Source organism: Cibotium barometz, chromosome 1 (genome assembly GCF_041138505.1).
Source record: "Cibotium barometz isolate CiBa-2024 chromosome 1, ASM4113850v1, whole genome shotgun sequence".
Classification (NCBI taxonomy): domain Eukaryota; kingdom Viridiplantae; phylum Streptophyta; class Polypodiopsida; order Cyatheales; family Cibotiaceae; genus Cibotium; species Cibotium barometz.
Window position 1 is genome coordinate 25,491,502 of NC_141046.1, and position 15,616 is coordinate 25,507,117.

Genomic DNA, 15,616 nt, shown 5'->3' on the forward strand with positions numbered 1-15,616 from the left:
TCGCTATTGAAGAGGTATGTTCATCTTCTCAGGCTAGTGGAGCATCTCAACACATGACAAGTAAGAAGGGCTGGTATAGTTTCGGGAAGCCTCTATAGGAACCCATCACTCATTGTTGGGAATAATGCTAAATGTCCAGCCGAAGGGTCTGGAACCATATCTTTTATGGTAGGTACTACAAGTGAAGAGAAGAAGCTGTCAAGAAAACTGAAGCAGAAATTCTAGATGTTGTTGGCAAGGTAGTTGGCAAGGGAGTAAGGTGCAACAATCTCTACGAGCTGAGCGCCCTTACAGTGTCTGTAAATAAGAGCACAAGCAAGCTTTGGCACACGAGTGATTTAGTCACATTGGATTTGCCGTGCTAAAGGAGATGCAAAAAAAGGGTATGGTAGCTAATTTGCCTGCATTTTCAGAATTACAGGAACCATGTGAAGCTTGTATCATGGGCAAGCAACAACGCAAGGCATTTCCATAAGAAAGCAGCAATCGGGCAAAGACTCCTCTAGAGCTGGTACATGCTGATCTTTGTGGTAAAATGTCTACTACTGCATTAGGGGGAATATTCTTACTTTATGCTGTTAGTCGACGATTACAGTAGGAAGATGTGGGTTTATTTCCTTTGGGATAAGGCTGAAGCTTTTGGCAAGTTCAAACAGTGGCATAAGCTTGTGGAAAATGAGACAGCACAAAGAGTTGAAGTTTTGTATAGATCAAGGAGGAGAATTCCTTTCAACGGAATTTGACAGCTACTACAAGGAGAATGGCACAAGTGCCAAATCACCACTGCTCACACACCTCAGCAAAATGGTGTTGTAGAATGCCGCAATCAAATTGTCATGGAGATGGCTCGACGATGCATGTTCAAGGCAAAGGGTTTGCTCAATACATTTTGGGTTGAAGCAGTCAACACAACAGTTTATGTCCTCAATCGGAGCTACACAAAGGCACTCAAGGGTGTTACACCTCAAGAGGCCTACTCTGGTAAGAAACCTTCAATTTCTCATTTTAGAACATTTGGTTGTGAATGTTATGTGCATATTCCAGATGCATCTAGGACCAAGCTAGATGCCAAAAGCAGGAAGTGTATCTTTCTTGGATATAGTCAAGAGTCGAAGGCATATTGGCTCTATGATACAGAGGCAAAGAAGATTGTGGCCAGCCGAGATGTGGTATTTGTAGAACAGCCACACTCAGTGGAGGAAGGAGGTTTGTTCACTCTATCATTAGCTGGAGAAATAGTCCACCATGAGCCCAACCCACTAGTCAGATTTCCTTTTAAGGAGGAGGAGTTTTAAGAGGATGAAGACTCTCACACATCACAATAGCTTGTTGCTGCACCACAAGGAAAGCCACTTTCAAAGTGGGCACAACAGCTCTTTTGATGAACGTAATCTAGTACCTAAGAAGCCAGAATCTTCAGCAGATGGACCACAGAGATCAAGGAGAATAGAGGAGCAAAGAAGAGCATCTGATCTCATTGTCAATATGGCCTTGATGTGGCTGAGATAATGGGAACAGTGAAGGAGCCAGCCACCTTGGATGGAAGCCTTAGCAAATCCAAAGTGGAAAACCGCGATGCAGTCTGAGTATGACAGCATCATAAAGAACAACACCTGGGAGCTAGTTGACCGACCACCAAACAAAAAGGTAATTGGTACCAAATGGGTTTGGAAAGCTAAGTATAAGGCTGATGGCTCAATTGAAAAATACAAAGCTAGGTTGGCTGCACAAGGATTTGGACAGGTAGAGGGTTTCGACTTTGCTGAAACCTTTTCTCCCACATCTCGTAAGACATTATCAGGGCGGTACTTGCCTTGGTTGCTCACAAAAAGTAGCCAGTCTTTCACATGGATGTCAAATCAGCATTTCTGAATGGCCATCTCAAGGAGGAGGTATATGTAGCTTAGCCACTAGGTTTTGAGATGCCTAGATCAGAAAACAAAGTTTGCAGGTTGAAGAAGGCATTGTACATGCTGAAACAGGCCCCAAGGGCATGGTATCACACGATAGACCAAATTTTCAAAAATATTAGGTTTATAAGAAGTGCTTCTGATGCTAACTTGTATGTTTTAAAAAGGCATGGCAAGATTATTTTAGTTGTCTTGTATGTAGATGACTTAAACATTTCAGGTGACAATGAGGAGATAATCCAAAAGACGATGGATATGCTGAGCCATGAGTTTGAGATGACAGACTTGGGTCTTATGCATTTTTCTTTGGGGATTGAGGTCTGGCAAGAGTCAGGTAAAATCTTCATTTCACAGTAAAAGTATGCTTGGGAGATTCTCAAAGCATTTGGGATGACAAACTGCAAGCCTGTGTCTACGCCAATGGAAGTGAACATGAAGCTTTTTGCAGAGGATTCTTCATCACTTGTTGACATCAGGAAGTATAGAAAGTTGGTGGGGAGTTTGATTTTTCTCACTAACACTAGACCTGATATTAGCTTCACAGTTGGTGTGTTGAGCAGGTTTTCCAACAAGCCACGAGAGAGTCATTGGAAGGAAGGGATGAGGGTACTTAGGTACATCGGGATGGCATCACTTACAGCATGGGTGACACTCTGACACGTTATTGTGACGACTCAGATTGGGCAAGAGATTGTGATTCTAGGAAATCAATTTCTGGATATTGTTTTCCGCTTGGTACCAGTGCTTTCTCTTGGACCAGCAAAAGCAACCTACAGTGGCACTTTCTTCCACAGAGGCTGAGTATAAGGCAACTTGCTTTGCTACATGTGAGGTAGTATGGTTGAGGAGAATCTTGGTTGACATGGGAGTTCAGATCAGGGAGGATACAGTCTTGAGGTGGGACAATCAGAGTTCCATGGCTATCTCCAAGAATCTTGTGTTTCATGCTCGCACACGAAGTACATTGAGATTCAGTATCATTATGTGCGGGAGCTGATAGAGGATGAGATAGTGGACCTGGAGTGTTGCTCTACAGAGCAAAACTGCCCCCGCCGACATCTTTACCAAGGCTCTTGGTAAGGACTAGCTCACTCGGCATCGTCATTGACTTCGCATTGGGCCAAAAACCTAGTTCATCTTCAGGTGGACATTGAGGGGGGGGTGTTAGTATACACTCAATGCCCACCTCTCAGCATGTATCTCACTTTGATGTATAATGCACATTTGTTAGGCCCCCATTATGAGACGAGTAGCCATGGTGCATATGTCTTTAGTGGGAACCCTGGCTTAGACGCCGATGGGGTCATTATTGTGACCATCGATGATGGTTAGGAGATGGTCAGGGGTACGACCGTTAGCTGGGATCCGAGGCATCGCCCCGGCTGGGGGGTCCCAGGGGGGCTAGCAGCCCCCCTGGCCTGGCGGGGGTTCGGGGACGGAAGCCCCCTAGGCGACGGTATGAGGAATATTCCCTCGGATACTAGGTCCATCATTAGTGGGCAGTGGTCGGTGGGCCGCATTCTTAATACGCGGGCAGTGACTGTATCTATGCAGTGTAACCGCCCTCGTGGTATCGTCTACAGTACTATATATGGACATGGTTGCCATGAGCTAAGGCATCCAATGCTTGTGAGTATCCACCCCCTTCTACACTTCGTAGATACTCCATCCACAGTCTGTCTAGATCGCCACCTAAGCTCTACTTGAGAGTGCACGGGTGGACAGCACCATCACTTGTATCTCTTTGGTATAATCAGAATTTTAAATTATCTCCATTGTGTATCTATTGCATTGTCTATTGTGCTTTGTCTTGCTATCTCTATCCATTGTGCCATATTCTTATATTGTAGAGTGCCAAAAGTGCATAGTTATGGAGATGGCGTAGAGTATACTTAAAGGGAAAGGAATGCCAAATATGTTTTGGGCCGAGGCAAATAACATTGCAGTTCATATCCTTAGCATGGGGATACACAAAGGCAGTGAAGGGCATGACACCTCAAGAGAGCTTATTTTGGTAAGAAACCTTTATTTGTATATTTTATGACATTTTATTGTTACTATTTTGTACATGTTCTAGACTCATCCAAAACCAAGTGGGATTCAAAGGGCAGAAAGTGTATCTTCTTAGTGTACAATATGTAGTCTAAGGAGTACTAACTATATGAACCAAAGGGATACTGACTATATGACTATATGAACCAGAGCCAAAGAAAATAATTGTTGACCATAATGTGGTGTTTGTGGAACAGTCTCACAGGTAGAGGAGAAGGCTCCATACACACTATCCTTTAACGAGAAGTAGCCCAATAGACATAGCCACTAGTAACAGTACCAGCTCGATCATCAGATAATGAAGAAGAGAAGCGTGTAGCACTACAAAAGGGGTCATATCTTAAATGGGTGAAGTAGCTCTTGGATGGAAAAGCTACATCAATAATTAGAGAAAAGCATGCAATTGTTCGCAAGAGAAAAGAGGAGCAAAAGAGAGCCTCCGCTCACACTTTTATATGGCCTTGATCCCTAAGATAATGAAAGTACAAGAGCCAGCTAGTTTGAGAGTTTGACTCAATTATGAGAAACCACACTTGGAATCTTGTGGATCCTCTTGCAAATTGAAAGGTTATTAGCACGACCTGGGTTTACAAGTCTAATGGAACATTGGATAAGTACAAGGCAAGGCTCGTGGGACTAAAGGGTTTGCATAGGTCAAAGGGTTTGACTTTCAAAGACATATACCCCCATATCTAGATTGACTAATATTCGTACACCACTATTCGTACAATACTAGCCTTGGTTGCTCATGGTAAGTAGCTAGTAATGCAAACAGATGTGAAGTCAGAATTTCAATAGCCATCTCCAAGAGGAGGTTTATGTGGCATAGCCCCCAAGGTTTGAGATATCCGATTTAAAAAACAAAGTGTGCAAGCTCCGAAAGGCATTGTTATGGTTATTGGCACAAAGTAGGTTTGGAAAGCTAAGTACAAGTCTAATGGTACATCGGATAAGTACAAGGTTAGGGGCTTCATAACAAGCTTCTTAAGCTCCAATACCAACATCTTTCATTCGAGAGAAAAGGATCTCTATCATCGCATATTAACTCTAGCCCACGCACAACACTTCTAGCAAGTCTAAAAATGTAGCTATGTGATGCTTAGTTTGGTTGACCTCTAGCAAGACATGTTGATAAATCACAATTTCTTTTTCTTTTTTCTTTTTTTTGGGAGGGGGTTACATAATTGTAATTACATGGATGCTCAAGCTTGGTATAATTATAATTTGGGGTATAAGTTACATGATTATGAAGAACGCTTGTATGTCATAGTGAGTGGACGAGAGAGATCACAAGGGTTTTGAAGAGACTACTCACTTTTCTGCCCTCAGTTTTGAAAACTTCAGAGCCCTTCTTAGGGTTTTTTCCTTTCAAATAAGGGCATCAAAACTATTGCCCTTAAAAAGAAAGGCTTCAATTTGAAAAATTAATCAGGCTGCCCCTTCCAAAAAAACATTTGCTAGTCCAATTTTTGCCCTTCAAATGGAATCTTGGGGTTGCCCTTCAAAACCAAGGTTTGCACCAAGGACCACTTTACACAATGGCCATGATACATTCAGCCTGTCCACAGACCACACTGAACGATTTTCGAAGGCATCCCGGGATATCCATGACTGTGGAAGGATAATGTAGCATCGTAGGAGAAGTGAAGATGCAAAAGGTAAAATGTTTAAGCATATTGCCAACATATGGTAATCTATGCCAATTGCTTGTGAATCCACCCTTGGCTCCATCCATCTAGAAATTATAACATCCTTCTTCCCTTTCCCAAAGGGAGCAAGAAAAGCTTTTGACACATTAAAAAATGCAATCGTAGTTGTTGCAATTTACAACAAACTTGATGTAAGAGAGCATGATTAGCAATCAATTAATTGTGCTTGAATGCATGCCATGTCTTCACTTAAAAGCAGTCAAACAACAGAACAACATATAAAGAAGAAACAAACATTAACATAAAAGGAAGAGCGTCCATATTTTCATCTTCAAACTACATATTATTAAATTATTACAAGCTCATAGGTGAGGCAGAGAATTTACATGGCAGGCAGGCAATTCCTTAGTTGCCAAGCCTGCTTGCAAAGCTTCAAGGCACTCTTGAGAGCAAGACAGATAGCTGGATCCATACTAAGTTGGTTTACACCGAAGGCCAATCTTCTCATGAAGGATATAATTGGTCAAGAATCTTCTTTCATGCTACATTAGTCTGCAGCAAGTGATCTGATTCCATTGCAAGGCAACATGTGGAACCCTGAAGAAAACAACCCAAAAAGGCCAACTACAAGCTAAATCTCACCTTTCCACTGTCCTCCAAAATCAACCATCTCATAGTATCAGGTTAAGCCATACAAGACAACACCAGAAGATCCACAAGGCACACGCCACGTGGAGTATGGGCCACTCCTACCAGGGGATGATGATATGCTACTCTACTCCACTGGCCTCCGTATGCAAAGAAGCACAAATGGAACAAAGCATAAAAGGCAGAGAGTGGTTTCTTCAGCTCACTCACTCTTCCAAGCATAGAGCAACAAGGAGAACCCAGACCTCTCTGCATCTTTGATGGAAGAAGATGAACTAGATGTGTGGTGCCAATGGAAGAGAGATGTGCTGGAAGCCAAGCTGGACCATAACTTATCTGTGGCCATACTTGTTTGGAACATGAAGACAGCATGGCCATCACTAGGGCTGAATAGCCAGTTATGAACATCCCAGAACAACTCTACAGGATACCCATCGACAAGTATAGTCTGATTCCCTCTAAATTTCCACATGAGTCTCTTGACTTGAACCACAAGCTGTTTATCAACTCTAACAGAGAGCCTGGGCTCTCTACCTCTTGTATTGCACTCTATCAGTATGTCGTGGGTGCGTCCATTCTCCCCAAATTGGGCTTTTGTGGAGTAAAACCTTCTGCCAAAGATGTGTTCTCTTCTAGAGATCATGGTGGTTTCCGCAGAGAGTGATTTTGCTAGCGTCTTTCTGTATGCCTCCTCTGCCATGTCCCCAAGCAAGAGAGCAATTTCATGGCCATGGACAAGGGCAAAGAAGAAACCCTCAATGGGTTCAGGACCAGATGCATACTTGGCCCCTGAGAGGTCCCAAAACACATCCACTGTACTGTTTACCCCAACTTCTAGTGTCTTGCTTCCTTTCTTTTTACCGAATAGCCATGGCTTCATGTCCATCTTGCATGTGGAGGAGCCCTCACATGCCATGTCCTGCACATTCAGAGATAACCCTAGACCCACTAGGGTTTTGCACCATGTTACTGTTACCAGGGGAGACATACCTGCAATCTTGATGCGGTAAAGGCATGTCACAACATTCTCTGTGGTCCTCACACTCCCGCAGGCAAACGAGTCGGCGACTTGGACGCCATACTCCCCGAAACAGAACGGCAAGTCAAGCATTTTCTCAGAATGTGCAACCGCACTTGCCGTTCTCCCAGAAGAAATGTGTAGAAGATGCAGCGGCTCCACGCAAGGCTACACCATTTTCTTTTCTTCGAGGTCACTTTGAAATCCTGAATAAATATGGAGAGGAAACCAATGAAGCGCACAAACCATGAACAGCATGCACAGACAAGTAATGTAGGCCTTGATTGTCTTTGTTTGCAGGAGGAAACGTAACCCCAAATTTCCTCCTGTAGTAGGAATATGACCCTACCTTGCTGTGAGGAGAAAAAGAAAGGAAGGCAATGTATCTCCCTCGACAGCAAACACTGAAACCCTAAAATGGAGCAGAACGTAAAATTTAGCTCTGGAGGAGGAAGAGCAACGAACAGAAAGGCAGTGTAAAGCCTAATACAGCTGCACTGTAAACCCTGAAACTGCTTCCAAGAAAGGATGCAGAAAAGCCCAAATTGCTATTTGGAGGAGAAAGCAGAGATTCCTGTGGTTTACACCGGATTCAAGAGCTGCATTGCTGCAAAGTTGTAGTAGAAAACCCTACTTTCCCTGTGTGTGCAGGATAAGAAAAGAAGCAGCAGGGCAACAAAACCTGGAGTGAAGCAGAGAAGTGGAAGGGTGGCAGAGCTGCAAACCCTGAAAAGGTTGAGGCTGTACACTAGTGGACCGTGGGGAGGGAAAAGAGTACTAGAGGAGTGTGGAGAGGAGAAGGGTACTAAAGGGCTGTGCAGGGGAGAAGTGGAGCAGGGAAGGAAACCCTAATGTCAGTACTCAAAGGGGCTGCTTGCTACGGGTCTTAAGCGCCCACGAGGAGGAGAGGGAAAACTCAGTGTGTTACGAGGGGAGCGGAGGGAAGGCTATGGTGTATGCTGTGATAGGGAGAGAGCGGGCGCGGGGGCAGGAAGGACTTTGACATGCCCCCCTTCAAGAAGAGCAAGAAACGTTCACAAAAGAAAGGAGGAGACAGGAGAGACCCACCTCGGATAAAGCACGCAAAAACAGAGCAAACTGCAGCAGAGAGAAAAAGCCCATTGGACCTTGGCCCTTCCTACCCATCTCTATCCCCTTTGCTTGTCTGTCTCTCCTCATCATCATCATCAAAATCAAAATTCCCTTTGTTTTATATACTCAAACTCTCAGTCAAAACAGTACCCCCCCATCAAAACAAACATCCCTCTAAACCAACAGTTATTAACAGTAAATTGTAAACTACTCTCACCATTCCATCCATTAATGCACACAAATCCATCCATTTATGATCCTGATTCTGGATGTAGATAGTGGGTTCAAACTTCATATCATGGGGACTTCCTTTCAACACTAGCTTTACTAACCCTAGGATAACTCTAACTACACATGCCCATTTATGAGTCCCATTCATGACTTCCAACTTCTCAAGGCCCAACTCACATGTTTTCATTAGACTCCTCACATGCGAAAATCTCCATAGACAAGTCTTGAAGGTGTCTTACCCAAGTCCAATGGGTTTCTATTGGAACATGAATCTTGCATTACAAATGGTGCTACAAAGCCTCTCTAAAGACACATACAAAAGACAACATTACAAACAAACATTGCATGCATACACTACAATGGTACATGTAAATCACATGCAAATGAATCCAAAGGGTTGCTTATAAGTTAGCCAATGCCTACAAGTAAGGCCGCACATGGATTGTGGACGTGAGATTTTGCTCTTCTAATCCCTCAAAAAGGAGGAGTGGTCTATTGTGAGTCTATGGCTAAGACCTTTTATACTAAGGGCCTTTACACACCGCCCAATCTCGCCCAGTGCGTGCTCATGGTTTAGGCATGAGTTGGTAGTCTTCAATGGGCAGGGGGTTTACACACCGCCCAAGTCAGAATCTTTTCAAAAGGTTAGTATTCAATGTATTATTGACAGTAGAATGCAACTGTACTTGAATTTGATTGGTGGGATAAGTGGGTGCCCAAGTTTGGGCAACAAACGTTGGCTGCTCATGAAATTGCTTATCATGGGCGCGAGTCACCTTTTGAAGTCTGCCCAATTTTGGTTGTGTGTAATGGGGATGCACCCATCCAGCCCAATTTAAGCATTTGATTGGGCTGGATGCGCCCATCCAGCCCAATTTAAGCATTTGATTGGCTCCCAGCATTAACAGTGGGTGGGCATACCTTGGTGTGTAAAGGCCCTAAGATTTTTAATCGCTCACTTTATGATGAGGGAGTACAAACTCACAATTTTGTTGAGTTGGCACCTTCTTAATGGTGAAAAGTTGGGTAGACCTATTGGCACACAGGGAGTACGACCTCATAAATGTGTTGAGTTGGCACCTTCTTAGTTGTGAAAAGTTGGGTAGACCTATTGGCACACAGGGCACCTAAATATGTGTTTCGTACACATAGATATCAAAATTTGCGTCCAACATGCCCATGTTGTGCGTCAAGGGTACACAACTCACACAATGTAGCTACTTGTGAGACTTTAACCCCTATCTTGCTAGATAACAATAGCCAAGCATAATTACACTTGGGGTATGTTCACAGCTTGTAGATTTTACATAGCTTAAGCTTACATTCAAACATGAGGCCAAGAACCTGTCCCTATTTAGGAGGCCTCGTAATCAAGTGCTTCACCTAGAGTACCTCTCCCATGCTTGGGGGTGGTAGGAAGGTGTAGAGCCTATTGGTTGGGTTGATGAGTCCGTCATGGGTTTTCCATGTGTTCTTCATATACATGTGTGCATGGTTTTCTTCTCTTGATGCCAAGTTGATTATGGATGCTTCCACATGATTTCTTACTAACAATTTTTTTTCTCTATTCACTTGTCCTACCTTTCCTCATTAAAAGGTACAAACTAAAAGTAGGGTATTCTTAGTAGCCTTGGAGATGTGATGCAAACTTTGTAGATGGATAGTGGGTGTGCTAATATGTAAGTATATACATCAAATAGGAGGTATTTGGAGATTGTGAGAGATAGGACACTATTAAAATTCCATCATCCTCAAAGTTTTATGCAAACTTAAATGGCTCTTAAAGTCACAAATATCAATTTACACGTTCATCAAAATCATGTCAAGACATGCAAAAGCTATTGTACATGGTGTAAGACAACCAAGTCGTTAAAGTGTTGGTGTTGATAACCCACAAAGAGCTTATACTAACACCATTTTCATACTATCTTTGTAAGAGCTAAAAGCACTTTTGCATTTATGCACTTTGTCCTCTTCCTTAGCATAAATCCATTTTCTTACGTCCCATTGAGTGTTAGGTTAATTGTTAACAAGATAACTGTCGAAATTCTTATAACAGAAGGGGAATCATGAGGGTGTGAATAGTGTCCTTGGAAGCTCTTTTTGGTAGGACAATTTTGTCGTTGCATAAAAGAATCAATGTGCATCATAAAGCACATTGTAATAGGCTAGGCAATGAGAAAATGTACAAAATAAAGTTATGATAACGTATAAGGATAGAAGCATGGTTGGAATATATTGTATTGTAGCAATCCATATACATAAGATACAAAGGTTTCCATTTAGTTGCTATAGCTATAAGTAAGTAAGGACCACCATTATATATGAGACTAAGTAGGTTTGAGCTCGATATGTGCATAGATATAATATCTCAAATATGTGCATAGCTATAAGTAAGTAAGGACCACCATTATATATGAGACTAAGTAGGTTTGAGCTCGATATGTGCATAGATATATCTCAAATATCCACTAGAAGAGTAAATAATTTTCTTATTGTAAAACATGGCAACAAGCACATGGTGGTTCAAGTAAAGTGAGCAAAATGACATAAAAAATGCTTTATGGAAGATAATAACATCAAGCAATTATGGCTAATATTAGACAATTAGTGCATTGTCCTCTCTCTGCTCTAGTGGCATGTGTGTGTTGCTTGTATATGAAGCATCCATTTATGTTATCTATAGTGTTATAAAGTGTAATGAGTTAGTCAAGGAATAACCTCATGTAATATCCATTCTCTCCATATCAAAAAGTTAAGAAGTGTTCCCGCCGTTAGCATGATACATTTGTAGCAATGTGCACAACATGTGTCATGATTTATGTGCATTGATAGTACCATCGCCACAAGGACTTTAAGCACAATGATGCATATTATCGCAACCTAACATTTAGCTCCTGATCAGAGATTCTAATTGAATGGATGAGAAAAAGAATCCATATGATTTATATATAGTTTACTTCAATTTGGCATGCATTGTAATCCATGTACAAAATCTGGCATGTCTGCTTAAGATGGACTCTTAAACTTAAGGTCTCTCTTTAACATGTTTCAATTTGGCATAATTTGGCTTCTAATCAAAGATTCTAATTGAATGGATGAGAAAAGCATCCATTTATATTAATGTATAGTTTGCTTCAATTGGCATGCATTGTAGTTCATGTACAATTTGGCATGTCTACTTAAGATGGACTCTTAAACTTGAGGTCTCCCTATAACATGTTTCAATTTGGCATAATTTGTCATGCATTGTAGTTCCATGTATAATCTTAAGCATGTGTACTTAAGATGGACTCTTAACAAGGGAAAAAACACCATTATTTACTCATAAGGCAATAATTTTCTCTATGATGGCATAATATGCTTATCCTTTTGTAACTCCAGATCTTTTATGTTAAGTTTCACTTAAGAAGTTCTTTTTCTGCTTGATCAAGAGTTATACCTTGAATATCAAGAGAAAAAAATAAAGCTATCAACATAAGACCTAATGATTTTTTCTTTTATGTGATTTACATCCTTCTTTTTAAAAGTGCATATACAAATATGCGAGTAAGGAGTGTAGAAGAAAGGATTTAATTTTGTTGATTCATATGTACATCACAATCTCTCAGTATTTGAGTTCCCATATTATCATTAAATCAAAGAGTATATAAGGCTTTGAAGTGAATTGTTGAATATTAATAACCTTAATAAAATGTTAAAGTTTTTCAGCCCTAAAAGTTTCTTGGTTTAGATTCAATAGGAGCCTTATCAAACCATTGATACATAATGTCCTCTACCCACTCATCATTAGACCTGCTTTTTCAACACTCAATCCTCCCAAATGGGTGCTCTTAATGGTTTTAAAAAAACATATAGGATAAGAATTTAGTTATGTCTCTTTATTTATGTTTACATGCTAACCTTCCATGATAGGCAAGTTTTACTAAGAGGGTTTTCAAGACCCAAAAGCCAACCCTCTTAACTTGCAACTTTCCTCTTTTTTACTAATTCTTTTCCATATTCAAATGTCAAATCCAATGTGCCATGTGTTTTGAATTTGAAGGGTGTTCCTTTCTTCCTAGGTGCTGATTGAGCATGCTAACCCCTTTTCCAAAGACATCATGTTTTCTTTGTTGATTGCAACATGACTCAAATGTATTATGTTGGCAATGTGCATGGAAGCTTAGTTGTTACATCTTAAATAGGGAAATAGAGCCATTTCTCCAACCAATAGTATAGAATCTAACTCATTAATAAGTAAAGCATCAAAGGACCTACCTCACATGCCCACATGCACACCTAGAAGCTCATTTTAAAGTATTTGTAATGAATTAAAATAGAGATAGAGCTTAAAAGAAACAATGATGGTGTATATAACTCAATTAGCCAAACTAGGAGTTTCTTCCATTAGTTTTGTATTCACGTTTTTGTTACATATAAAGAAGAAAATCATCCATGTAAAAAATAATCATCACAGGAAGTTCTACTTCTACCAATCCACATGTTTATTTGCTTACATAATAATACCCTTTTCTTGCATCTCAAAGCATGTTCCATGTTCTTGCACGTCTTGTTAAATGGCATGCTTACATGCTCGTTTTATGACCATTTTTTATTGTTGTGCTCTTTAAAGAAGTCCTAACATGAGGAGCAACTAGGAGGAGGATATCAATAATTAATCAAAGAGATGACTTTTATACATATTGTGTATGTTCTAAAGTGAACATGAGAAGATTTGGTAATATGTAACCAATTGCTAAATTGGTAAAAAGGATACTTTATCTTTTATGGTGAGTCATCTTTTAACATAATTACTACAATTTCAAACTTTAAGCATTTTAAGTGTATGTGTGGCGTGTGTGTGTGTGTGTGTTCTTATATGAAACAACAATAAAGTTAACCATAAAATGATTGAGTTGTCGCCTTGTGAACATACAAAACACATCTCTAAAAGTGAGCAAAATTTTATAGGAAACACAAACTCCATTATTATGTTTAGCACAATCAACATAACGTTTTTCCATTCCAAAGACCTTACATAAAAAATCATACCAGAAGATACTCTATTCATATCAAGTGTACTAATAAAATCAATGAGTGAAATGGAGTTTTCATAGGAAACATGTGTGTAACACCTAGGTCCACTCTCTAAAGCTTGTCCAAATTTTGTCATGATGGATTTAAAACTATGATAGAAACTTCAAAACGCTTTGAATCATGACTTTGCATTGCATAAGATCTTTGAGTTGCAAGTAGGGTTTTAACCACTTATATATGTTCGTGTCAACATATCATCAAACTAAAAGGACACTTTAGCGTATCCTAATTTGAACCTAAACTTAATTACAATGTACAAAGTCTTCCTTCTATTTTTGCTCCTTACCCACATGCTTGAGCTTATGATTTACTATGTACACAATCTTCCTTCTTTTTTTTCTCTTCACCCACCTACCATGTGAGTAGATTTACTTGAGCTTATGATTTACTGTGGGAAGGTTTTCACAGTCATTATTTGGTTTGGCAAGTATCCCAAAATAATTGACCATGAAGTAAAATCCCACCACTAGTTGCAATATTCTTTGGAAAGGTTTTCACAGTGATAGTTTGACTTTGCAACTAGCACCCCAAAATAAAACATGACTATAAGGTAAAACATTTCTCACCCTTGGGTAAGAGTAAAAACCATTGATAATTTAGTGAATTGAAATACTAGAGTTGAAAGATTCTAGGCTCATAAGACTAGTTTCCTCACTCTTTCTAAAGGACCTCTACAGAAAGAAGTGGTTTGTTGGGCGGGTAGTAGTAGTCGATATGGCAGGCGAAGGACAATAGGGAGCCTGAAGGACGGTCTTGATGAAGATGGTGGCGGAGAATCCAATAGTGGGCTGACATGTCTGGTGGTGCGTCGGATGAGCTGACGATCAGTCGGAATGATAGCTGGCTGGCTGTTTCTTTGTGTGCATAGACGCAAATGATCTCTCTCTCTCTCTCTCTCTCTCTCTCTCTCTCTCTCTCTCTCTCTCTCTCTCTCTCTCTCTCTCTCTCTCTCTCTCTCTCTCTCTCTCTCTCTCTCTCTCTCTTTCTAAAGTACTTTTATAGAAATACTAGGTGGGTGGTAGTTGTCGGTCGGCGGGTCAAGGACAATAGGGAGCTTGAAGGACGGCGTGTGGTCTTGCTTGGGCGGGTGGTAGTAGTCAACGGCAGGCGAAGAACAACATCGAGCTTGAAGGATGGCATTGATGAAGATGGTAGAGCATCTGATAGTGGGTTGGTGGTGCCAGATGAGTTGACGGTCGGTTGGCTGGCCGGATGTTTCTTTTTGTGTGTGTAGGCATAGAGGATTGCTCTCTCTCTCTCTCTCTCTCTCTCTCTCTCTCTCTCTCTCTCTCTCTCTCTCTCTCTAAAGGACCTCTACAACAGAAAGATTGGGCGGGTGGCAGTAGTTAACGAGACGACGTTGATGAAGATGGTGGACGATTCGACAGTGTGCTATCATTTCAGGTGGTGCCCAAATGAGCTAAGGGCCGATTGGAACGGCGATTGGCTGGGCATGATGAACAACACCTGCAATGTAATGTTCGCCATCGAATTTGACATGTTCAGGAACGAAGAGTTCCAACTATGGTAGCATTATCTCCCGTCGGACGGTCGATGTTGCCTCTTCCCTCCATGACAAATCCCCTGCCCCCCGCACTTGGATCAGCTTACGACAATGACAAGCGTGTCATCGACTTCTGTCTCGCCAAAGATGGCAACGAAAAATCTCCCCAACCCCTCATTTCCATCCATCCAGATCTATCGCCCAAACATGTTCATGGGCTTCTCCGACGGCACCGCAATTAGATCTGTGACACAAATCCACAACATCCTATTGTGGCATTTTTGATCTGATAGCACCAACATTCTCTAGTATTCCAAAGAGGAAACTTGTGTCAAAACGCCTCCTTCCAACACACAGCCCCAAAAAGAGGAAGGCTCCAAGTGCGTTTATAATTTTCTTTTTAGTTATTTAATCATTAGTAGTAATTAATCGT

At 41.1% G+C, this 15,616-nt stretch overlaps 1 protein-coding gene across 1 annotated transcript; it reads right to left on the reverse strand.

Moving 5' to 3' along the window:
- Positions 1 to 5,933: 5,933 nt before the first annotated feature.
- Positions 5,934 to 7,760, reverse strand: LOC147641786 (uncharacterized). The gene is made up of 2 exons (XM_086799710.1): positions 7,627 to 7,760; positions 5,934 to 7,483 (listed from the first exon to the last, which is right to left on the reverse strand). Exon 2 carries the CDS (start codon positions 7,368 to 7,370, stop codon positions 6,462 to 6,464), a length of 909 nt encoding a protein of 302 aa, XP_086655836.1. The 5' UTR covers positions 7,371 to 7,483; positions 7,627 to 7,760; the 3' UTR covers positions 5,934 to 6,461.
- Positions 7,761 to 15,616: the final 7,856 nt, after the last annotated feature.